The sequence below is a fragment of the Megalops cyprinoides genome, chromosome 9 (genome assembly GCF_013368585.1).
Source record: "Megalops cyprinoides isolate fMegCyp1 chromosome 9, fMegCyp1.pri, whole genome shotgun sequence".
NCBI lineage: Eukaryota > Metazoa > Chordata > Actinopteri > Elopiformes > Megalopidae > Megalops > Megalops cyprinoides.
The window spans coordinates 14,714,886-14,740,771 of NC_050591.1; the positions used below are offsets into that span (position 1 = coordinate 14,714,886).

At 42.0% G+C, this 25,886-nt stretch overlaps 1 protein-coding gene across 1 annotated transcript; it reads right to left on the reverse strand.

The window, feature by feature from the left end:
• Window positions 1–15,532: 15,532 nt before the first annotated feature.
• On the reverse strand, window positions 15,533–25,050 carry si:ch1073-280e3.1 (complement factor B). The gene is made up of 18 exons (XM_036537318.1): window positions 24,962–25,050; window positions 24,292–24,546; window positions 23,401–23,586; window positions 22,788–22,961; window positions 22,362–22,460; window positions 22,012–22,142; window positions 21,544–21,682; window positions 21,265–21,396; window positions 20,873–20,974; window positions 20,034–20,171; window positions 19,693–19,787; window positions 19,249–19,369; window positions 18,784–18,934; window positions 18,189–18,265; window positions 17,621–17,712; window positions 17,339–17,471; window positions 17,164–17,213; window positions 15,533–16,937 (listed from the first exon to the last, which is right to left on the reverse strand). The coding sequence occupies exons 1-18, from the start codon at window positions 25,020–25,022 to the stop codon at window positions 16,758–16,760; spliced, it is 2,316 nt and encodes a 771-aa protein (XP_036393211.1). The 5' UTR covers window positions 25,023–25,050; the 3' UTR covers window positions 15,533–16,757.
• Between the last annotated feature and the right edge of the window lie 836 nt (window positions 25,051–25,886).

The window sequence follows — 25,886 nt, forward strand, 5'->3', positions numbered from 1 at the left end:
TGCACTTTTGTAAGTCGCTTTGGATAAAAGCGTCTGCTAAATTAATAAATGTAAATGTAAAGGCCATGGCTGCAACAGCACCTGGGAAAGGACCTGGAGTTTCTGCCAATTACCAACTGAGGCAGCACATGTGAACTCTCAGATAGACATATATGCAGAAGGGAAAAACAAATATCTCGGTAATTGTGTGAAGATTAAAATAAGAAAATTTTAAATGAAAACTGATTGATGCCATAACCTTTGTCTCAGAATGTTTTTTTATTGTGTATAATTTAATTGGTTGTTAATGATTGTGAAAAATGAAATATTGTTCATGTAAAATGTATAAATTGTGTAAAATGTAGAAAAAGGGTTCTAAATATAGGGGAGATAGTGAGCTTAGGAGAGGCGGCATCAACAACATTACTGAGAGGGCACAAGCCAGGCATGTCAGGCTGTCCTTAGCAGGTGACTTTGTGTACCTTCCAGCAACTGCAGCTGGAGTCATAGGTTCAAATACCCAATGCACACACTGTGTGGGGCCAGCAGCCCAGAGCAAGGTTTCCAGGGTTGCAGCAATGGTAAGCTTCATGACACAACTAGCAGCTTTCAAACTGGAAATGGAGAAAAGCATTGGGTATTTCAAACGAACAAGAAAAAGAACCTTTCCAGGTTTTTAAGTAGCTCAGTGGTTAAGGCGTTCGCCTTGAGGGCTACGTGCTGGACTCGATCCCAGACATGTCATTAGCCAACAATGAGCACGAGCCCACAGGAGGATGAGGTGGGCAGGGGGTTTTTGTGCCACTCTCAGCCACCCAGGGACTACGTGCCAAGACACCTGGAAGCATGTCTCAGTCAGATAAATAGAAAATAGAGCTTTCCTGATACATGCGTCAGCATTGTTTGGCTACTAAGGCACTAGTGTGGTGTGGTAGTAAGGTGCAGGGCTTGTAACCAAAATGTTGCTGGTTTGATTCCCTGCTGGGACACTGCTGTTATACTCTTGGGCAATGTACTTAACACAAAATCGCAAATACCCAGGCACATAAATGGATAAAATTGTAACCTATAATATTAGTGCATTAAGAGCACATGCTAAATGACTGTAATGTAGTGTGAAGTGTGTGTGTGTGTTTTTTTTTTTTTTTTTTCTTTTTACAAGTCTTTAAGGTATAAATATTGGGGGTCGTAAATCCCAACACGAACCAGGACATTTAGGAAAAAAAATGTTTTTCCCTCTGTTAATAGCTCAAGCCAAAAAATGGTCTACATTATAACATTTAATTGACCATCTCAATCCAACGCAAAGTTTATTTTTGAACTCGGGTTAAAAGACCACTGAGCAATTCTGCGTGGAACAACGTTTAAAAACCCGCGTGAACCGGAGAAACGTTAAAACGCGATAAGAGACATTTTGTTCGTAGACATCATGAAGTCGTTATTTATACGAACCCATGATTGTGAATCTATTGTTACGTCAAACCGTTCCGCTGTTAATATTCTATATATTGCGCAAAGTTTCCCCGTACTAACAACGCTATCTGCAACTCTTTGGTAATTTGTTCATTCCTGAAACAATTTCGTGTGTTAACCGAACAGAAAAAATGTTGGTTATCTCTTCGAAAACCGAAGTCTATCGCGTTGTCAAGGTCACGGCCAAAGGGACATTCGGACAAATCTCGATGTGCCTAAGGCAGAGTGACTCGAAAATAGTGGCAATGAAGAAACTGAATACCCGCAGGAAACGGATGGTTAGAGATGAAGTCAGAATTCTTTCTGCCCTCTCGCGGAACAATGCGGAAGAAAGTCATATCGTCCGTTTTTACGAAGCTTTCGGGAACCGGCTGCATCATTACCTCGTCTTCGAGATGCTGGAGAAGAGCCTCTTTCAGCTACAGGAAGAGAGAAGTTTCATGCCGCTGGAATTGTGTCATATCCGGACGATCACATACCAGATGCTGCGGGCGCTGGCCAAACTAAAGGAGTTGGGTGTCATCCATGCAGACATCAAACCGGAAAACATCATGATCGTCAATCAGCGGAAGAATCCCTACCAAGTCAAGCTGATCGATTTTGGCACATCTTTTATGGTCAAAGACCTTGGGTTATACAAGGCGCCGTACGTTCAGACCAGGTGAGTAATGGGATTAATTATGTATATATTTTTTCTGTTACTGTTTTAGGCTTAATACTACATCATGAGAACCAGATTACTAAATCAACTAAATCACTCAAACTAGTAAAATTGTCAGCCAGGTTACCCATAGCTACACCGTCAAAAATGATTCTTCATTGAATAATTAGCTTAAATGTGTGACTGAAAACTATAAACATCAAAGTTTTGCCTAGATAGTTAGCATGTTCATTTGATTTTACCAGTGACTCTGCTAAATCATGCACTTTGTTTTCGCGGTGGGCCGTGTCACTAATGTTGCTGTACAACAAAGAAATGGTCATTTAAAGTGAAACACTACGCTTAGAAAACAGAAGATGGCTTCGATTTGAACAAAAACTCAATCAATCATGACATGCATATTCCTGAATACATTTGTTAAGGGTAACCTGAACACAATACCAAAGTGCTTTGAATGGATGTTTGCAAAATGCTGTTTCCATGAAAGTGCCTTCATTTACTGATACGGATGTCTTTTTCCATCAGATTCTACAGGGCTCCAGAGATTCTTCTGGGCCTTCCATTCTGCGAGAAGGTTGACATCTGGTCTCTGGGCTGCGTGATGGCTGAGCTGTACCTCGGCTACCCCCTCTACCCAGCCAAGACTGGGTTTGAGCTAGTGGAGTACATCATTGCTAGCCACGGTCAGCCCAGTGCCAAACTCCTCAACGCGGGAGAAAAGACCAGCCACTTCTTTGATCGTGTTGAGAGAGGCTGGGGGATGCCCACGTGGAAGCTGAAGACTGACCAGGGGAGCCCATCAAACATTGAGAGCCACACCCAACAGGCAGTGCGTTATCACAGAAAAAGGCGTCTGGCGTACCCTTGGAAAATGCTGCAGATCCCGCAGTATGGTCGCCAGGGCACGTACGAGGTGGTGACAGCTGACCATAAAAGCATGGTGAAGCTGGTTAAAAGGATGCTGACCTTGGACCCTGACCGCAGGATTAAGGCCAGTTCAGCACTCAGCCAACCGTTCATCACCATGGCGCACCTGCGGGCCTCCAGCAGCTGCCGCCGCTACCGTGATTTGTCCGAGCGTTGGCTCAGGTGGGCTGTACCCCTCCAGCAGCCCAACCTGGAGAGGCAGCACTTTTCTGCTGAATGCTGCGCCTCCTCTAAGAGGGGAACCTTGAAGAAGGCCACCCCTGATTCAGCCCAGCATCCCACCAAGGCTAGGAAAGGCTCAGTCAGAAGGGCTGTACAGTCACTCTTCTCCTGCTTCTACGCAGGTCAGGACAATGAGGCCGGGGTGGCGGAGCCACATTCCTTTGCTAAGAACAGTGCCTCCATAATAGAGGTCCGCCCGCCCACCCCATTTGTCAACAAAGTCCAGCAGACCACTGAGGAAGAGGACAGCGAAAGCCATACTGAGACCAGTTCGAGCATCGGGGAAGACGATGTTGAGTGTGCGGTCGAGACTTCAAACAGCTGCTCCTCCATGCAGCCTGAGGTGTCTTCTGAGCACAGCGACATCAGCATTCAGGAGATTTCCCCTGATCCCACCCAGCACACTCCTGAGAGTGAGGAAGGCTGCCAGTTCAGCACTGTGCAGTCGATCTACACCCCTTCCTGGGAGGGCAAGCACTCGACACCCCCCTGTTGCCACTCTGACTCTGTGGAGGCCACACAGGGAATCAGTGACAGTGTGAGAGCCTTCACCAGCTCTACAGCTCCTGAAGTCCTTTCAGAGAGAAGTGTGGACCGTCAGAAGGCAGTCTGTGATAAGACAGGCAAAGAGGTAAGGCTTGAGGCAAAAATTGTCTGAATATATGCGCTACTTGTTTACTGATAATTCAGTACGACCTTTCCATTAATGCAAGTAGTTATAAGTGTTAATGGGACCAATTTACTCACAAAACAAATATTCATTAGTCACTTAAAAGTTATGAATGCATGGAAGATCTTATCAGGATTTGCAATCAAAGTAAAAACTGTTCAAGACCACACCTGACACAGTCCTAGACACACTCAGGGAGAATGATAACCCTAGCCAGGCTGAAGAGTCTGTTCTCATGATTAAACTTATTGTTTTCTTATGCAGGTAAACTTCCATGACGATTTGGTGAGCCTGGGGTCCAGTGTGAGCATCCTGGAAGATGATTCCAGCTGGACCTTCAAACGTCCAAACAGTAGCGCCTCCATGCGGCCCGTGGTGTCATCTATACCGAGCGACATCAGCTGTCAGGAGAGCTCCCCTGACTCCACCCAGCCCCACACCAAGAGTAAGGGAGGCTCCCTGATGAAGTCCTTACGGTCCTTCTTCTCCAACTTGTGGAAGAAGAAGAAGCCAGCACCTGGCTCTTCCCACTCTGACCCCATGGAGGGACCACATTGTAAGGACTCTGGTAACTCTAAAAATCCTGGAATCCCTGCACAGAGTCATGAAGACACTGACAAGGCAGTCAGTGACCAGAGAGGCAAAAAGGTAAGACAAAAGCCAAAGATCATAGCTGTCTTTAGTAGTCTGTAATTCAGTCATACAGGGTCCCACTGGAGTGTGCTGGGACTGCACCATATAATTCCATTTTTAAACGACAATGAATGCTATCATTGTAACCCCACTTAAACATGTACCCACAGAAAAAGAAAGGCTTCCTGTGGCTGAGGCGCAACCGAAGAGTCCATCCCCTCTAAGAGGGTAAAGGTCATGCCAGGGATGCCTGTGACAACCTAGAGGGCTAGCCCGGAAGATGTGGCAGAGAATGGGGCAACCACTGACCAGACAGTCCGGGACAAGACAAGTCAAGTGCTGAGACTAGAGTAAGGTAAACTAAAAGAGATGAAGTTTGCCACAGCTACATTTGTACACGCTTGTCACGGATGTTCTTTATTTTGACAGGCATTCTAGTTAATTACTGCAGAAAAAGTATCACAGTTTGTGTGGAGAATGGTATCAGAAAGTGAGCAGACAGGGGTGGTAATTTAAGGTATTGCAAGTGCAATAAAGCTGATTCAGGGCTAATGTAAACATAAGGGGTGTGCAGAGAGGCTAATGCAAGTACTCATATTAATACTCAGAAAAGAGAGTCCAAACTAGCCGTATGCATTCACTTATCTGTGTTTAGCTAAAGTGTAAAAACAATGCTGTTAAGAGTGCAGAATCTCATAAATTACTTGTTCACAATCTGTACAAGAGCATGTTAACATGAAAAATGTGTTTTAAAACAAAATGCAAGTCACTATTAATGTACTAACAGAAGCACCCATATCTGTAAACACCATTTTAATGGTTTCTTGAGAGAAGAAGCCTTTACTTTAACCCTATGATATGACAGTGACATTGTGATGTTTTAGGGTTTCCTCATTACCTCTAACACGTCTTAATTACCTTTACTGATGTGTCTCTTTTTGCAGGAACAAGTGTCTCCCGTTGGGCCCTCTCCTCACGAGTTCCCCTCTCTCCCTTGTCATCTCAGCAAAATGTGCACCTACCACCCAGCCTTCGACGGCCACAGACCACCCTGCATTACTGGACAGGAAGCTCCAGCCACTATGTCCCTACACTAGTCAGTTCTGGATGAGGAGACTCTCCTCAGAAAACATTCACTGTGTAACTGACTTCCTACTTCTCTATGTACAAGTTCAATTAAAAAGCCTTCTATCTCAAAAAGTGTTCTACATGTTTTTCCATGAATAACGTGCCAACATTGGTTGTGTGTCTATGCAACAGTAATAGAGCTTGTTGCAAGTTTGTGATTCATGGTGGAAAAAATGTCTGTTACTTCATGTTAAATAGTTGCTTACCAGATGCTCCTATAGAGAGTAACTTAGCTTACATGCCATCCCTATATACAGCTTAATATTCTGTGAAACAATTCAGGTTAAGGACCTTGCTCAACGGTTGTGTCCTGCTTATGATCAACAAGATTCACAGAGAATCTGGTATTCCTTATCAATATGCTATGTATGCTGTCTCCTATGGAGGATGATAGCTGACTTATTTAAAAATAAATGTATTTCAATTATTTCTAAATTTCTATATTTATTCAGTTATGTAATTCTACATTTCCTTGTGTATTTCTACATTTATTTATTCACACCCGCTTTCGATATGATAATGAAGTAAGTGGGTCTTACACGCTCGATTACTTTTGGCTTGCTGTAGAGTGACAAAAACTCCCATTTCAGATATCTACAATCCAATTGTTACTAGTCATAATTTTAATTTCAGATATCCAAAATGAAAAACCATTTCAATATCCAAAAATACATTTTGACTAGTAAAAATGTCATTACGTACAACTGCAATTTTACTAGGAAACATACAATTGTGGATATCCATAACTAATTCTTCTTATCCAGAATGGAGTGTTAGATATCTGAAATTGTAATTGACGTAAAATGAACATAACTGTGACTTTTGACACAGTGTTTTGACGTGTAATAAACAAATTCTTGCCCGCTACTATCACAAGACGTTTTAGCGGGGAAAGGGAAAGGGACAGAACGTGGACTTTTTAATGCAGCTTCTCGTGCAAGACAGGAACTTGTACTATTGTACTTGTACTAATTGGATTGTAGATATCTGGAATGGGAGGTTTTCCTAGTAAGAATTCTACTGCAGATACCCAGAATGTCCATTCTGGGTAGGAAGAATGACGTTGTGGATGTCTGAAATTGAAAGCCGAATACACATGAATGACAGAAGTGACGGCATTTGTCCTCGGAAGAATGACATTGTGGATATGTGAAATGACAATTGTGGATAGGAACAATGTCACTGGATATCTGAAATGTTCATTTTGACTAGGAAGAATTGAATTGTGGATATCTGGAATACATATCCAGTCCAGCTATTAGATGTTAAAATGGCCACTTATACTTTTAAAGGATTTTTAGATATCTATAAATATATTTAGTTTTGGCTAGTACAATCAAAATTGTAGATATTTTGAAATACAATTTCTACTAGTAAGAATGTCATTGTGGATATCTTTAATTACCATTCTGACTAGTGAGAATACAATTTTGACTAGGAGAAATGCTATTATGGGTATCTAAAATGTAATTACAATGTTATTGGTATCTAAAATGACCAACTTACATTTGTCATTTTAATTTATACTTTCAATTTTCACTTCATAGTAAAAATGAAAATATAACTTTTGTATGGTTTTAATGGTCTTCCGAGCCACCTTGATTTCCGTAATAAGTTTTTGGTAAATGCTTCTATTCAGATTCAGATTTCTACATGTAATTTTCACCAGGTGAGCGGCGTTTTCTTTTTCTTCTCCTTCGTCTGAATGATGGCAAATTTGGTAGATTTAAAATGATGAAACACAAATAGAAAATTACAACTCAATTCTAAAAAGCTGTGGAAATGTTAAAACAACAACTATCCATTGACCACTTGAAACAGTGAAGTTCACTTTTTTAAACATTTCTACAGCTCATAATTTGATTACACTGTGCTTTTGAACATCTCTTTTGTATCCACACTACTCCAGGAAAAGTCAGTAAATGGCATGTAAAATACATTATAGAAAAAAATATATACATCTCTCCTTAGGTGGGCAGAATGAAAACAAACTTTTTTGCTTGGGAGCCCTCTCTCTGCCTTGATTTTAAATACATTTATGGCTACTAATTTTATGCCTAAAACAAAAACCCTGATACCGGAAAGAAAAAAAAAAACAAGAAAGAAAAAGAATCAAAAAGCAAAAAAATAGCAGACATTTTAGGCAGCCCGCATTCTGACAGTTGGAATTTGAAAATTGACAGTTGGGAATTGACAGCCGTAATTCGATCCCCATGGAGCAAAATACAAATTCTACAGAGCAAGAGCAAATTTGCCATCATTCAGAAGAAGGAGAAGAAAAAAAAAACACAGCTCACCTGGTGAAAATTACATGTTGTAGAAAGTTACAGCTGTAGAAATCTGAATCTGAATAGAAGCTTTTACAAAAAAACTTAATACAGAAATCAAGGTGGTTCGAAAGACCATTAAAACCATACAAAATTGTACTCTCTAAAGAAAGTATAAATTGTACTCTCTAAAGAAAGTATAAATTAAAATGACAAATGTAAGTTGGTCATTTTTTTAAAGATACCAATAACATGTGAAGAGCACATATATTTATTGAGCTGTGTTTTTCTATAAAAATCCACTTAATTGTACAGGGGAAATAACCTTAAAAGTTGATCTAAAGTCGACAATCTGTCGACAGGGGAAATAACCTTAAAAGTCGATCTAAAGTTGACAATCTGTCCTTTTCCCTTTCCCCGCTAAAACGTCTTGTGATAGTAGCCGGCGAGAATTTGTTTATTACACGTCAAAACACTGCGTCAGAAGTCACAGTTATGTTCATTCTACGTCAATTACAATTTCAGATATCTAACACTCCATTCTGGATAGGAAGAATTACAGTTATGGATATCCACAATTGTATGTTTCCTAGTAAAATTGCAGTTGTACGTAATGACATTTTTACTAGTCAAAATGTATTTTTGGATATTGAAATGGTTTTTCATTTTGGATATCTGAAATTAAAATTATGACTAGTAACAATTGGATTGTAGATATCTGAAATGGGAGTTTTTGTCACTCTACAGCAAGCCAAAAGTAATCGAGCGTGTAAGACCCACTTACTTCATTATCATATCGAAAGCGGGTGTGAATAAATAAATGTAGAAATACACAAGGAAATGTAGAATTACGTAACTGAATAAATATAGAAATTTAAAAATAATTAATTGAATAATAATTTAATAATAAATAATTGAAATACATTTATTTTTAAATAAGTCTGCTATCATCCTCCATAGGAGACAGCATACATAACATATTGATAAGGAATACCAGATTCTCTGTGAATCTTGTTGATCATAAGCAGGACACAACCGTTGAGCAAGGTCCTTAACCTGAATTGTTTCACAGAATATTAAGCTGTATATGGGGACGGCATGTAAGCTAAGTTACTCTGTATAGGAGCATCTGGTAAGCAACTATTTAACATGAAGTAACAGACATTTTTTCCACCATGAATCACAAACTTGCAACAAGCTCTATTACTGTTGCATAGACACACAACCAATGTTGGCACGTTATTCATGGAAAAACATGTAGAACACTTTGTATCTTTTTGAGATAGAAGGCTTTTTAATTGAACTCGTACATAGAGAAGTAGGAAGTCAGTTACACAGTGAATGTTTTCTGAGGAGAGTCTCCTCATCCAGAACTGACTAGTGTAGGGACATAGTGGCTGGAGCTTCCTGTCCAGTAATGCAGGGTGGTCTGTGGCCGTCGAAGGCTGGGTGGTAGGTGCACATTTTGCTGAGATGACAAGGGAGAGAGGGGAACTCGTGAGGAGAGGGCCCAACGGGAGACACTTGTTTCTGCAAAAAGAGACACATCAGTAAAGGTAATTAAGACGTGTTAGAGGTAATGAGGAAACCCTAAAACATCACAATGTCACTGTCATATCATAGGGTTAAAGTAAAGGCTTCTTCTCTCAAGAAACCATTAAAATGGTGTTTACAGATATGGGTGCTTCTGTTAGTACATTAATAGTGACTTGCATTTTGTTTTAAAACACATTTTTCATGTTAACATGCTCTTGTACAGATTGTGAACAAGTAATTTATGAGATTCTGCACTCTTAACAGCATTGTTTTTACACTTTAGCTAAACACAGATAAGTGAATGCATACGGCTAGTTTGGACTCTCTTTTCTGAGTATTAATATGAGTACTTGCATTAGCCTCTCTGTACACCCCTTATGTTTACATTAGCCGTGAATCATCAGCTTTATTGCACTTGCAATACCTTAAATTACCACCCCTGTCTGCTCACTTTCTGATACCATTCTCCACACAAACTGTGATACTTTTCTGCAGTAATTAACAAGAATGCCTGTAAAAATAAAGAACATCCGTGACAAGCGTGTACAAATGTAGCTATGGCAAAATTCATCTCTTTTAGTTTACCTTACTCTAGTCTCAGCACTTGACTTGTCTTGTCCCGGACTGTCTGGTCAGTGGTTGCCCCATTCTCTGCCACATCTTCCGGGCTAGCCCTCTAGGTTGTCACAGGCATCCCTGGCATGGCCTTTACCCTCTTAGAGGGGATGGACTCTTCGGTTGCGCCTCAGCCACAGGAAGCCTTTCTTTTTCTGTGGGTACATATTTAAGTTGGGTTACAATGATAGCATTCATTGTAGTTTAAAAATGGAATTATATGGTGCAGTCCCAGCACACTCCAGTGGGACCCTGTATGACTGAATTACAGACTACTAAAGACAGCTATGATCTTTGGCTTTTGTCTTACCTTTTTGCCTCTCTGGTCACTGACTGCCTTGTCAGTGTCTTCATGACTCTGTGCAGGGATTCCAGGATTTTTAGAGCTACCAGAGTCCTTACAATGTGGTCCCTCCGTGGGGTCAGAGTGGGAGGAGCCAGGTGCTGGCTTCTTCTTCTTCCACAAGTTGGAGAAGAAGGACCGTAAGGACTTCATCAGGGAGCCTCCCTTACTCTTGCTGTGGGGCTGGTTGGAGTCAGGGGAGCTCTCCTGACAGCTGATGTCGCTCGGTATAGATGACACCACGGGCCGCATGGAGATGCTACTGTTTGGACGTTTGAAGGTCCAGCTGGAATCATCTTCCAGGATGCTCACACTGGACCCCAGGCTCACCAAATCGTCATGGAAGTTTACCTGCATAAGAAAACAATAAGTTTAATGATGAGAACAGACTCTTCAGCCTGGCTAGGGTTATCATTCTCCCTGAGTGTGTCTAGGACTGTGTCAGGTGTGGTCTTGAACAGTTTTTACTTCGATTGCAAATCCTGATAAGATCTTCCATGCATTCATAACTTTTAAGTGACTAATGAATATTTGTTTTGTGAGTAAATTGGTCCCATTAACACTTATAACTACTTGCATTAATGGAAAGGTCGTACTGAATTATCAGTAAACAAGTAGCGCATATATTCAGACAATTTTTGGCCGAAGCCTTACCTCTTTGCCTGCCTTATCACAGACTGACTTCTGACGGTCCACACTTCTCTCTGAAAGGACTTCAGGAGCTGTAGAGCTGGTGAAGGCTCTCACACTGTCACTGATTCCCTGTGTGGCCTCCACAGAGTCAGAGTGGCAACAGGGGGGTGTCGAGTGCTTGCCCTCCCAGGAAGGGGTGTAGATCGACTGCACAGTACTGAACTGGCAGCCTTCCTCACTCTCAGGAGTGTGCTGGGTGGGATCAGGGGAAATCTCCTGAATGCTGATGTCGCTGTGCTCAGAAGACACCTCAGGCTGCATGGAGGAGCAGCTGTTTGAAGTCTCGACCGCACACTCAACATCGTCTTCCCCGATGCTCGAACTGGTCTCGGTATGGCTTTCGCTGTCCTCTTCCTCAGTGGTCTGCTGGGCTTTGTTGACGAATGGGGTGGGCGGGCGGACCTCTATTATGGAGGCACTGTTCTTAGCAAAGGAATGTGGCTCCGCCACCCCAGCCTCATTGTCCTGACCTGCGTAGAAGCAGGAGAAGAGCGACTGTACAGCCCTTCTGACTGAGCCTTTCCTAGCCTTGGTGGGATGCTGGGCTGAATCAGGGGTGGCCTTCTTCAAGGTTCCCCTCTTAGAGGAGGCGCAGCATTCAGCAGAAAAGTGCTGCCTCTCCAGGTTGGGCTGCTGGAGGGGTACAGCCCGCCTGAGCCAACGCTGGGACAAATCACGGTAGCGGCGGCAGCTGCTGGAGGCCCGCAGGTGCGCCATGGTGATGAACGGTTGGCTGAGTGCTGAACTGGCCTTAATCCTGCGGTCAGGGTCCAAGGTCAGCATCCTCTTAACCAGCTTCACCATGCTTTTATGGTCAGCAATCACCACCTCGTACGTGCCCTGGCAACCATACTGCGGGATCTGCAGCATTTTCCAAGGGTACGCCAGACGCCTTTTTCTGTAATAACGCACTGCCTGTTGGGTGTGGCTCTCAATGTTTGATGGGCTCCCCTGGTCAGTCTTCAGCTTCCACGTGGGCATCCCCCAGCCTCTCTCAACACGATCAAAGAAGTGGCTGGTCTTTTCTCCCGCGTTGAGGAGTTTGGCACTGGGCTGACCGTGGCTAGCAATGATGTACTCCACTAGCTCAAACCCAGTCTTGGCTGGGTAGAGGGGGTAGCCGAGGTACAGCTCAGCCATCACGCAGCCCAGAGACCAGATGTCAACCTTCTCACAGAATGGAATGCCCAGAAGAATCTCTGGAGCCCTGTAGAATCTGATGGGAAAATACATCTGTATCATTAAATGAAGGCATGTTTATGGAAACGGCATTTTACAAACGTCCATTCAAAGCAGTTTGGTGTTGTGTTAAGGTTCCCCTTAAGATATATATTCAGGAATATGCATGTCATGATTGATTCAGTTTTTGTTCAAATCAAAACCATCTTCTGTGTTCTAAGCGTAGTGTTTCACTTTAAATGACCGTTTCTTTGTTGTACAGCAACATTAGTGACGTGGCCCACCGCGAAAACAAAGCACATGCTTTAGCAGAGTCACTGATAAAATCAAATGAATGTGCTAGTTATTGTCGGCAAAACTTGTTTTGCTGTTTATAGATTGCGGTTCACATATTTAAGATAATTATCGAAATTCTATAGAGAATCATTTTTGACCGTGTAGCTATATGTACCCTGGCTAAAAACTTTACTGTTTTAGTGATTTAGTTAATTTAGTAATTTTGTTTTTATGATGTATATAATTAATCCCATTACTCACCTGGTCTGAACGTAGGGCGCCTTGTATAACCCAAGGTCTTTGACCATAAAAGATGTGCCAAAATCGATCAGCTTGACTTGGTAGGGATTCTTCCGCTGATTGACGATCATGATGTTTTCCGGTTTGATGTCTGCATGGATGACACCAAGCTCCTTTAGTTTGGCCAGCGCCCGCAGCATCTGGTATGTGATCGTCCGGATATGACACAATTCCAGCGGTCTGAAACTCCTCTCTTCCTGTAGCTGAAAGAGGCTCTTCTCCAGCATCTCGAAGACGAGGTAATGATGCAGCCGGTTCCCGAAAGCTTCGTAAAAACGGACGATATGACTTTCTTCCGCATTGTTCCGCGAGAGGGCAGAAAGAATTCTGACTTCATCTCTAACCATCCGTTTCCTGCGGGTATTCAGTTTCTTCATTGCCACTATTTTCGAGTCACTCTGCCTTAGGCACATCGAGATTTGTCCGAATGTCCCTTTGGCCGTGACCTTGACAACGCGATAGACTTCGGTTTTCGAAGAGATAACCAACATTTTTTCTGTTCGGCAAATTGGTTAACACGCGAAAGTATTTCAGTAATGTACAAATTACCAAAGGGTTGCAGATAGCGTTGTTAGTGTGGGGAAACTTTCCGCAATATATAGAATATTAACAGCGGAACGGTCTGACGTAACAATGGATTCACGAAGAAGGGTGTATAAATAACGAGTTCATGACGTCTACGATAAAAATGTGTCTTGTAGTCTGAAATTCCTTATCAGAAAGTGCTACCAACATAAACATACAGGTAGCGTATTTTGATAGTGTCATTAATAAGAAGACATAAAGCCTTGGTTTAAATTCAAATCAATTTTATTCATCAATTTAGCATACAACATTTTGTTATTAGAGAATAAATAATTACAAGGCAATAGCACATTAAAAAAAAAATTAATAAAGGCATGGCTTTCTATAATAGGCTTGAAGGAAGGCTGAATTAACATCAACAGCACACTAATGATGAAAAACAATACTAACCTTCTGAGAAGTAGCCTTCCGCAAAGTAGGATAAATCGATGGGTTTCCCGCTAAACCCGACGAACATGATGTAATTGTGATGTGCGCATGCGTAGTAACTATTGGTAGGACCGACAGAACACCGGTACCGGTTTATTTTTGAACTGGGTTTAAACAGAAAAATCAAAAAGTCTAGAGAACATCGAGAAAATCAGTGGGCAAAACGTAGCAACTTTTTGATTTTTCTGTTTAAACCGAATTCAAAAATAAAGATTGCATTGGATTGAGGTCAGGAGATTGATATGGTCAGTTGAGTACATTTATTGGGTGCACATTTAAGATTAGGGTGAATAGTCCAGATTACTGTCATGTTAGAATGTAGATTACTGATTTTTTTTTTTTGCTTGAACTATTGACCCGGGGAGCAAGATTTTTGTCCTCAATGTCCTAGTTTGTAATGGGGATCATGACCCCCAATATTTACACCTTAAAGACTTGGAAAAAAACACAAACACACAGCAGTACACATTTCACAGTACATTACAGTCATTTAAGTGCTCTGAATGCACAAACTTTATGGGTTACTATTTTAACCATTTATGTGACTGGTTACTTATTGAGGCGATTTTGGGTTGAGTACATTGCCCAAGGGTATAAGAGCAGTGCCCCAGTGGGGAATCAAACCAACAACCAGGTCCTTACCACCACACCACACTGTCTAGTCGCCAAACATAATACTGATGAGTGTATCAGGAAAGCTCAATTTTCATTTTATCTGACTGTGAGACATGCTTCCAGGCGTCTTAGCACTTAGTCACTGGGTGACTGAGAGTGGCACAAAAACCCCCTGCCCACCTCATCCTCCTGTGGGCTTGTGGTCATTGTTGGCTAATGACATGCCTGGCTAATGAACACACAGACTCACAGCCTGTGGACACACAGACTCACAGGACGTGAACACAGACTCACAGCCTGTGGACACACAGACTTACAGGACGTGAACACACAGACTCACAGCCTGTGGACACAGACTCACAGGATATGCATGCTCTTGTTCTCAGGGTTGCCGCTGTATCAGCAGCCTTAAATATCTTTCTGGAAAGATAATGGATACTGCATTGGGAGGTGGTAGATTCAGCTTTTTGTGAATTCCTTTATAGCTATTTTCTAACTTGTGGAGGACAGTGACCATTTACTTGCAGTCTTCAGAGACCTTAATTATAATGCAGGCTATTAATTGATTTCTTCTGTTTGTACCTCCTTTTACACCACAATAAAACAAGAAACCTTTGGATGCCTGGATATAGTTTTAGAAATGTAAACTGAAAATCAGAATGTTTTTGCTGGATATTACTTGAAGGCATGAATAAATGTGACCATTTATCAAAATAAATGTGATGTATCATTTGTGACCTATATACATTTTCTCTTTGCAATGTTTTTTAAGATTAAAGCATTTTTACTTTTTGTCCAATATCTAGCTCTTGTTCCATGAATAGAAATGGAGGGCACTGTATGCTGAAATCATTGTAATCATATTTTAATATGTTTATAACATAATAACATCCCCTTCTACTTTGCAAAAAAAAAAAAAAAATATATATATATATATATATATATATATATATATATATATATATATATATATATATATATATATATATATATGACTGCAGCATTTTAAACAGTATATTTCAGAATGATCAACATCAGCTTTTGGTCCAGTTGTGGACCCCATGAATACATTTTCTCCACTGGCAGCTACTTCTGCATATCAAAAAGTTTCTTTTTATTTTATACCCTCCAAAAGGGTTCCTCTTAGAGGGGTCATGTTTTACCTAGAATCATTTTCATCTGAAGAATACTTTTTTGAAGAGTAGATTCATCAAAGGCTATTTGCCAGACAAAGGCTTCCATCAGGAGCTGTTTTGAATCAACCCTTTTTGGAAGGAAGATATTTTTGAGGATTCTTTGGACTGTGAAAGAATTCTACATAGAGAGCAAACGCAATCTACACATAACTCTTTACATCCCAATAAACATGTTTTTAAAAAGTGTTTAAACTTCACCATCCAGCATTATTCAGTAATCTGAAAAAGATTTTGAAAAAATGGCTGGTTAGGATGAACTTCCCCCTCAAAGACTTAAATGTTTACCCATGTCTTAAACTGTGTGAATATTTGTACATGTACACAAGATTGATTGTGCGTTTGTACAATGAATTCATTTTATTTGTATCTTTGCCATCATTTCATTCCAAGCAATACAGCTAGTGTAGTCATATGTGTATGGAACAGGCAGTGACTGACTTCATTGGTTACCCCTCCTGCTGCTTGAGTAGGATTGTGTATAGGGCTATCAAGCAAGGGCTAGCAGGGCTATGGGTACCCTCTTCCGATACTGTTAAGCCAGCTGCTCCTTTTCACTGTAGGAGTTGCGACTGTTACCAAGCAACATCACATGCTTGGAGGAGAGTGCTTTTGCCCAAACTCAACTGCCTCATGAACAGTAGATGTCGTTACTGAGTGACAAAAAGGAGAGTAACCCAGTGGCATTACCCTCCCAGAGAATGCAGCTAATTGCATTGCTCTGGGCTGCTGGCCCCACACTGCCTTACATTCCTCGCTTGTTCCCTCTTAGGCATGTTGCCGATGCTGCTGCTCCTACGCTCACTATCTCCCCTATATTTAGAACCCTTTTTGGAAGAATTTACACATTTTACATGAGCAATATTTTTTTTCCACAGAATCATTAACAATCAATTAAATTATACACAGTAAAAGGCTATGGTATCAATATGTTTTCATTTAGAATTTTCATATTTTAATCTTCACACAATTACCAAGATATTTGTTTTCCCCTTCTGCATATATGTCTGTCTGAGAGGCCACATGTGCTGCCTCAGTTGGTAATTGGCAGAAACTCCAGGTCCTTTCCCAGGTGCTCTTGCAGCCATGGCAACACAGAGAACAGGCTGACATGGAAGTCACGAGCATCGGGGGGTGGTTTGTCCTGTGAGTATTCAGGTGTCTTTGATGGTTTGGAGCACACGTCCCTGTTGCCCCAGCTTACTACAGCCACCTGTGTGACAGGAGGTGTAACAGCATAATCATGGCACTTGTTATTCAGAGGAAGAAGCCCATTCTATTAAACCCTTTATCTCACATTTTTTCAGACATTACCTGTTTCATATAATTTGGCATATCATTTTTGGCCAAAGAGTGGGTAGTATTTTAATGCAGCCAGAGAGTGTTACATATTTGTCAGTGTTGATTTTTTTTCTTAAGAGCAAAATTAACAGGCTTACATGAAAATAGCGCTGTCTCTTGCGAAGGAACAGAGAGCCCCCTGAGTCACCTGCAAAAGAGACAGAAATGTTGGAGTAACTTGAAGCAACAAACTCCTACAACCTGCTGGTGAGCCATGCAATTCCTTGGCTCTCTGTAGGGTGGCAAAAGCTGAGACAGGCTTCTTTCACCCACCTTTACAAGTGACCGCATCCTTGTACAGCTGTGAACCTCCAGTGCAGAGGAACCTGTCTGTCACAACCTCTGTCAGGGATGCTGTTGTCTCTGGTGAAAAGGTGACAGCTGCATGTTTGATACATTCCAGCTTCTGTCATTAATAGACACATTGAGCAAAGTTAAGATTCAATCATACTTCACTGTTTATTACATTTGCCTCTGCAAACTGCCAGTCAAGGCTTGGCAAGTGTAAGGTGGCCATTGCTGGCACGTTATTTGTTAATGAAGGTTTAACTCCACCCTGGCTCCAGTCTGGATGTGTGTCTGCTTGCGTTCAGAGTGCTTGGTAAGGAAGTGGGCTGGGGTCTCCTCTAGATGGAACAGGGCTTCCTCTGCACACACAAAGCACACACATCACAGTGAATGACAGTTTATTGCCATGACATGTAGTACTGATGCGATCTACCAGTTTCCTTGTGTTTGAAGAAAGCAGCGCTCATTGAAGGGTTGCAACAGTGCTTGTCCACTTAGGCAACATAGCTCTTATCGTTGCAAAATTTCACTAGAACTTGTGTTACCCACAAATTAGACTAAGACAGACCAATGCCATGTCCTGTACTAACATTCTAAAGATGTAATACATATAGACAGGATTTGCAGAAATAATTCTAATGGGTTTAGTTTGACCTGGGACTGGATTATTCGCACACATGAATGTTTAAATATATTTTGCAAAACTGATTTAGGTTTCTGACATACTCATAAACATTTTTTAAAGGATGTTTGGATGAATTTCAAAGCTCAGGATTCCCAAGTAGTATGGTGTCAGTTGGAGTGATTTGTATGGCAGGATATTGCTTCTTCTTACTGTGCTGCTCGCAGGTGGAGTCTGGACCCATTTTCAAAGCACTATTGGCTGGCTTTGTACAGGGCAGACAGATGGGCCTGTTGGACAATGTGTTACATGTCAGTACAGGAATTTTTTTAATTGCAGAGGGGAAACAGCATAATGTACTGATGTAGAGCAGTAGGTCTCTGTGGCCTTGGTGGTTCAGTTCACAGGGGGAGCACTGCTGTTGTACCCTTGATCAGGGTCCTTAACCTGAATTGCTTCAGTAAATATTCAGCAGGTTATAGGGATGAGATGTAAACCATGTAAATTAGTCTGGATAAGAATATCTGCTAAGCAACAAATCAATTTAATGTAACATACTGTAGGTACCACGTGTCACACAGACATAGTTTTCCTGCCACACGTCACAAACTTGCGAACAGTGACCAGCCTAATTATAGTTGCATTTTATTTTATTTATTTAGTTGCACACACACACCTATTGAATACACACCCTAGGCAACAAGAGGACAGATGCAACACTAGTGATCTCCTTATTTAGGGATATAGTATTTTTAAAATAAAATGTAAGCAGGTTGTTTTATTGCTTGATAAGCACAGTGCAGCTCACCTGGATGCCCCTGAAATCTGGATGCTCTGGTTGAGCTTGATAAGTGCAATGTCATAGTCATAGAACTCCTTCACATTCTTGTGCCTTAGTCCCCTCACATTGTATTGTGGGTGCAGAATCACAGAGGCAGCAGTCTTTATTTCCCGGTTCCCTTTGAAATAAAGGAAGGAAACGTTGCATTTAATTCCTCGTTACAGTTTTCCAAAAAGTTATCTTTTTTTCTGTGACTTTTCACATAGCCAGACACATATCCTAAAAACAATTTTATCCAATTATTTGATTAAACTCAGATGGAAGAAAACTGGAGCCATATCCTAAATTTCCCTTTTGTTTGTACACCATGAGGATATGTATGACAATGGGATAATGTAGCTCCAGGAAGAACCATCCGGTCACATGCGGTTATGGACACTGAGGATTTGGCAGTAGAAAAGTTCAAGGTGGATATCCACATTGTGGTCTGACCATGCCTGACGGTCACAGTCTTTGGGTCGGTCACTGCTGTCTCGTTGAAGCAATGAGCCGCTGTCATGATCCAGTTCTGGGTCACTATGGAGCCCTTACAGTTCTCCATCTTCCCCATGATCTAGCAGTGGCAGGGGGAGATGGAAAACAGTGTTAATGCTTCATATCAGAGGCATTCTTGTATAGAAGTGACATAACTTGTGTAAATGGACATCCTCTCTCTAATATGCCACTCCCCCAAGCTGACAATGAAGTTATTTCATTCCGTAACATTCCTCCTGATTGTCATGTGGAGTATAATGGAACTACCACTACCATTGAATGCTAAAGCAATGAGACAATGACCTACTCAATGAATTTGTCTGCAGATTTAGTCATGGTTTCAGGTATGATTTTTTTCTTCTTCGTGTTGTGTCATAGTGAGGTTGTTAGTCATGTGCTTACCATTGTCGTGATCTCCACATTCCAGGGCCTGGTGTTTTCTTTACTCTTTTTAACCGACTCTTGAGCAATGCCACACATCGTCACAGCTGAGTCGCCTGGTCAGAGAGGAAAAAAGCTTCATTTTTTGATTGTATGGAAATTCATATCTGCTGAATTATATAAAATATTATTTTGGTATTGGTATAGGTGCATGAATAGTAAAATATCTCAGCTTATAACTATATTGTGACAAGGTCTGGAGCTTTAATACATGGTTCTGCTGTATCAACACTTCACACACACACAGATGTATGTATATTTCTATATGCATCCAAGGATTAAAGTTAAAACTGGCAACCCACTGATCATTTCGTCAAACACTTCCCCCAGGTCTTTAAACTTTTCCAGAATGAAGATATGTTTCTCCTTTTGCTTGTTGGAAGCGATTTCGTTGAGCTCTTTCTTTCGCACCTCGCTCCCCACTCCAAACACGTAGATATCTGCAAAGATGTGGATGCAAACTGTGACAGACGCTGTAGTGGGTAATCACATTCACACATATGGGTACAAACAAAAACGGGCATATGGAGATTCAATCATGCAAACAATGATGAATCAACTGTAAAGACAGATGTAGCACACTATGCTTCAGAGCATCATTGGATCCTTTAGCTTGTGGTATTTCATTGTGATGGGAAAAGTGAGGCTTCATGAGCCACATAATGGGTGCAGCTACTATGATCTGTCAATCACATGAGTCTGTGACTCACATTAATCAATCAAAACACACTCCATGTACTTGGTTGAAATCAGTGAGCTATTGATAAGAAATGTTAAGTCCTTTATCACGTCAGCCACTGCATAGATTTTATGGCAACAAGGTGACTGTCCTTCTTTGACTCTGTTTGAATGAGAATAGGGGTTCTGATGTAAAGACAGGAAGATGGTAGCTATGAGAGTATGTGTCATAGGTGCTATAGACAAACCTGTGCCAGCCTCATGTCAACTGCAGAGCAGACAAAACAATAAAACTGGAACCTATTTTATTTAAATCGCTCTGGATAAGAGCATCTGCTAAATGACAACAATGTAATGTAAGTGCATAACAGAGGATATGTTTCCTCCACAAACCTCTCTATGAATCTGAAAAAGCTTCTTGCTTTGGCCTCACTCTCCCAGTCCCAGCCCAAATATTACTTACCAAGTAGGTTTTCATGTGTGTGGTCCAAGGAGTCCTTGAGGTCCAACAAGGCACGGATCCTCATTAGTGCATTCTTGGGACTCTTCCCTGTGTTGGACTGGCCTGCACAAGTGGAGGAAAGGCAAAAGTGCAGGGAAGACAAAGAGTAATTCCCTCACAGATGTGGTAAGGGCAGTATATAGGCCTAGGGAATGAAAAAAATAATATCTCTGACCAGGATATTCAAACTGCATAAAATAAGCAGAGTTTAGTAGCTTTAGAAACGATAGTTAAAATCACTTTCTGATCTAATAAGGGCCACAGGTCAGCCATTTCACTGGATCACTGGCAGCATACTGAGGCACCTCTCAAATTAGCCGTCTCTCCCTGTGGCTATTCAGGCTGTGGTTTACCGTCAGTCACGATGAGAATGACGTTCTGGGTCTCGTTGAACTTGCTCTCCTTCGACTCCTTTAGGAAGGCCATGCTCGCATAAACCATGTGCAGAGCAGCGTAGAGATTGGTACCTCTCTTTGTTCCGTGATCTGCATGCAAGAGGAGCATCATGTTACCGTCCTGTCACGGGAGCTGGCCTGTAGCAGGAGGGCAGCGCCCTCATCAATGACAGCAAGACTGTGGCTCGCATACCACAATGAAGGAAGCACTCAGGTGGCATGTTTTCATCTATTTACCGGTGCGTTTAAATTCACGAAGCTCGTACAGGACGTAGTCGGCGTTGTGGCTCTCAGGGTCAATTATGGACACAATGTTTCGAGCCTGACTGGCGTAGGAGATGATCTCATATTTCAGGTTCACCTCATAGCTGTCCAGCTGAAACGCAAAGCCATGTTCAGACACTTTGGACAGAATACTGAGCAAATGGATAATGGTGGCATTATAATTGGAATAGCCATCAAGTAATCTATATATACACAGGGAGATAATCTTGTGGCCAACATTTTGCTTATTATTCATTTGTTCATTACTGACATTTGTTTTATTGTGCTTTATTTTCCACTCAAATCCATTTTTTGTTCTTTGTTGCTATGCTGTCTCTCTGGCTATATTTCTCTCTGTGTGACAGCTTTGTCTCTCTGTAGGTGCAGTATCAGCAACAGTAGAGGCAGTCTGGGACACCATGTGCTCAGCTCTACACAGACCTTCCTGATGAGACCCTCAACGGCTTTCCTGGCCTCCAGGAAGTGCTGCTCACTGATGCTGCCTGAATTGTCAAGCAGGATGAAAACGTTTAAACGGCCCTCGCCTGGCCGGATGCTCCTTCCAAAGCTGGCTGCTCACAGATGAGAAACAAAAGCAAAGATACAGGAATCACAAACTTGTACACTTAGGCAGACAAGCACATATACATTCACATATGCACGCACAGAACAACACACACACCCTAACACTAACACATACACACACAAAAACACGTGCACATTCAAACACACACTTCAGTGCAAGGATTTAGAATTCAAACTGTATTTTTTGGTTCCTGTGTTTAGGTCACCTTTCTTTTTGAACTCTGGTGAGGTAACGTCCATGACACCAGCTAACGAGCCCGCCATTGCCTGAGCCACCATGTTAGGGGAATCAAAGGCGAACTGGGCTGTGAAAAGAGAGAACAGGAGTATTTGTGTGAGAGAGGGAGACAATCTGAGAGACGGGCAGTAATATAGAGGCAAAACAAGGACTTATTTCATTTATGGTCCATGGTTATTTTTCCATTTGTTAGCATATGCTTCGGCAACATAAATGTATACTTTTTGACAGTTACATATTGTTTTGGGGATAAATCAACTGAGAAACTGGTTTAGGCTGTGCTTGGGGTCGAACGTAACAAAATTCTCCATTGTTAAACCTGAACCCTTCTGACAGGGCTTGTGTGAGGGGCTGTAGCAGAGCCTTTCTGTGTGAAATGGCCCCACAGACTTACCCAGACAGCGGGCATCTGAGCCGCTCCACTCCCGGGAGTCCAGACAGACACGCTCAGATGAACCCAGCAGGTCCAAGCCCATGTGGCAACGGTACTGGACCTTCTCTCCGACCCGGAAGCGATCTCCAGATCGTAGGGCACCTGGCGGGGTCCCTGGGTTCATGCAGTCATCCGCTTGTTGAGGGGGAGAGAGAAAGAAAGAGAGAGAGAAAGAGTGAAAGACTGAAAGACATTCAAATATTATAGCTGACCATTCGAAACCCATATCACGCAAACTCACAAAAGATCCCTGGATCCGTTACAGTAGTATGACACAGTATGCTATGGTAGTAGATCTTGTATTAATATTACTGCACCAGCATACCTTCAATTAGCTCTGTGTATTCTTCTAAGCTGCTAATTCCCTTTCAAGCTGCCTATACGCTTGTATGCACTTGGATACAGTACACCTCTGTGTATTCATTCCACTAAACCTCATCTCAGTAATACGTTCACTCACATAGACTGTATTGTGTGTCAGTGGCAGTATATCAAAGTGGGCAGTGTGTAGTGTGCAGGTTGAGATGGTTAGGTGTTGAAGCGCTGGAGCGGACAGCGGATAGTGTCCCCTCACCTTGGTCATCACAAACAGGGGTAGTGCCAGTCCATTCGCCCCAGGGGGTGCAGTTTCGTACTGCTGACCCATACAATGTGAACCCGTCCTGACAGGAGAACTCCTGTGTCTCCCCAGATCGGAACCACTGCTTCCTTGGCCAGAACTCTCCATTGTCCAGCTGGAGCTGGGCTGGACACAGCACCTCTGATACAGAGGAAATGAGAGAGTATAGAGAGAATGACAAAGGAAGAGATGGTAGATATGCGAAAGCATGCTGAATTACTGACTTACTTCTTAAGACACTGCAGTTTTAGTCCTGCTGTATAATTGGAATGACTAGCTGACTATTGTCATAAGACAGTGCTTTAATGAAAGCACCAAGCATAAGGTACAGTGGTCATTCTGTAACTCAGTGTAAAAGGGGGATGATACACACTTTGAAATGATCTATTGATTTATTTGTTGGATTTCTGTTTGGTCATATTATACACAACATGGAAAGCTGAGGACTTTTTTTAGCTTTTAATTGCATCTCATTCACACAGTACTCTTAACACAATGTTGTTGCAAACCCACGTGTGCTCTGGTTGTCAATTATCACATGCAGGCCTGGGCTCAATCTCAGACCCCTTGCTACTGACATGATGTCAGACATTTTTACTCTTATTACTGCATTCCACAATACATTAATAACATTAAGAAGCAAAGGAATATGACAGTGTGCAGTCTTACTGATTAGACCTGGCAACCTTACTGTGCCAAAGATTCTCAAGATAACTTACTTTACAAACTCAGGCCCTTTTCCATCTGTGGAACTCATCAACAGCTCAAAAGCTACTGGACCTCCTTAGCTGTCCCAGGAAGATGGCAGGGTCTGTAGTCTACCTGAATCGTAGTCTCTGTTCTTACCCTTGCATGTCGCCTGAGCCACCGTCCTCCCATTGGCCAGCCTCATGGTGGACCACTCCCCCTCTGTGCTGCAGACCCTTTGGCTGACTGGAAAGGGGTAATGTCCCTCCTCACAGTGATAGGTCAGCATGCTCCCTGCAGCGCCCCCCTCTGAGTAGGACACCCAGCCATCCGTGATGGACTCTGACACAGAGCAATTTTTGGGCAGGTACGGATATTCATAATAGTAGTCTTCAGATTCCTCTTGCATCTGCACTGCAACACAGTGGTCAGAATGAAATTAGTTATGATGAAGGCACCTCACTTCTACCCTTTCATGGGATCACATATTTTTGCTCCATCTCACACCTTTTGATTGGATTCAGAAATCAGGAGAACTGAATGGAAAAAAAAACTTGTTGCCTGATTGGTACATTGCTTTTGTACACTTAAGCCTGAATTCTGACTAGCTACATAAATTTTCAATGTGCACTTTTCAAGTCATCTTTGATAATGCTAAAAGTAGATGTAATGCAATCGTTTGTAAGGCAAGTTGAAGCCAAACCTCCGTTTTTGAATTAAATTTTGGTATGAGAAATAAACCTAGTGCAGAAAAGTTAAGCTTTCAGCATTGTCAGTTGTTAGCTTTGAGGGAATAGACTGAATAGGTTGAAGAAAATTAAATGCTTACCTTCCCCAAAAGAGATGACCAAATAGGCTGCACACAGCACAGCCACGACACACCCCTGCATGGTGATGAAGCTTCTCTCAGCCTGTGTTTGTGTCTGTTCCTGTGTTCAGCAGAACTGCTGCTATGTTTGCTAAAAGTTTATCCATTAACTCACAACTGCAAACAAGATGCATTGAGCAATGTGGAAGACCCCTGTGACTGTCAGGAAATTTTGCAGCCTATTTGTTATTATGTGTTGTGATGACGTGTGTGTGTGTGTGTGTGTGTGTGTGTGTGTGTGTGTGTGTGAGAGAGAGAGAGAGAGAGAGAGAGAGAGAGCGCGCGCACATGCATGTGTTGTTGCATGGGGACAAATGCACTTTACCTAAATAGGTACATGTGAAGATCTGAGGCAAAACTGCATGTGTCGTGACTTCTCTTAATGTGCTACCAAGCTGACGATTTCATTGAACTGTAAAATTCACTTAAAATCCCACCAACTGCAATTTTGATGAATGGCAAATAATAATATAAACGTACTGTAAATAAATAATAATACTGCAATAATGGGAAAGTAAAGTATATACAACTCAAACGAACTACGTTCAAGGAAAAGACACATCGGTGATTGAGGGGAAACGGTTTATTTGTTTATTCATAATACGATTGGGACAAGGATGAGATCGTAGTAAATGTCGCAACTTTACCATTGTATGTTTCTAAAACGGTTTTGGGGATTAGAAGTTCGTTACGGGTCTTACAGGGAATTTACTCCAAGCACGGTTTCCTTCGGCCTCTGCCAACCTCGTTCATACCTCTCAGCTGACTCGGCTTTTGGCAAAACCCGGGGGGGGGGGGGGGTCACCTTTTATTGCGAGCTACTCACCCCCAACAAAGCAAGAAACACGGAATATCCACCTCAGGGAGTGAAGTTTACCTCCAAGAA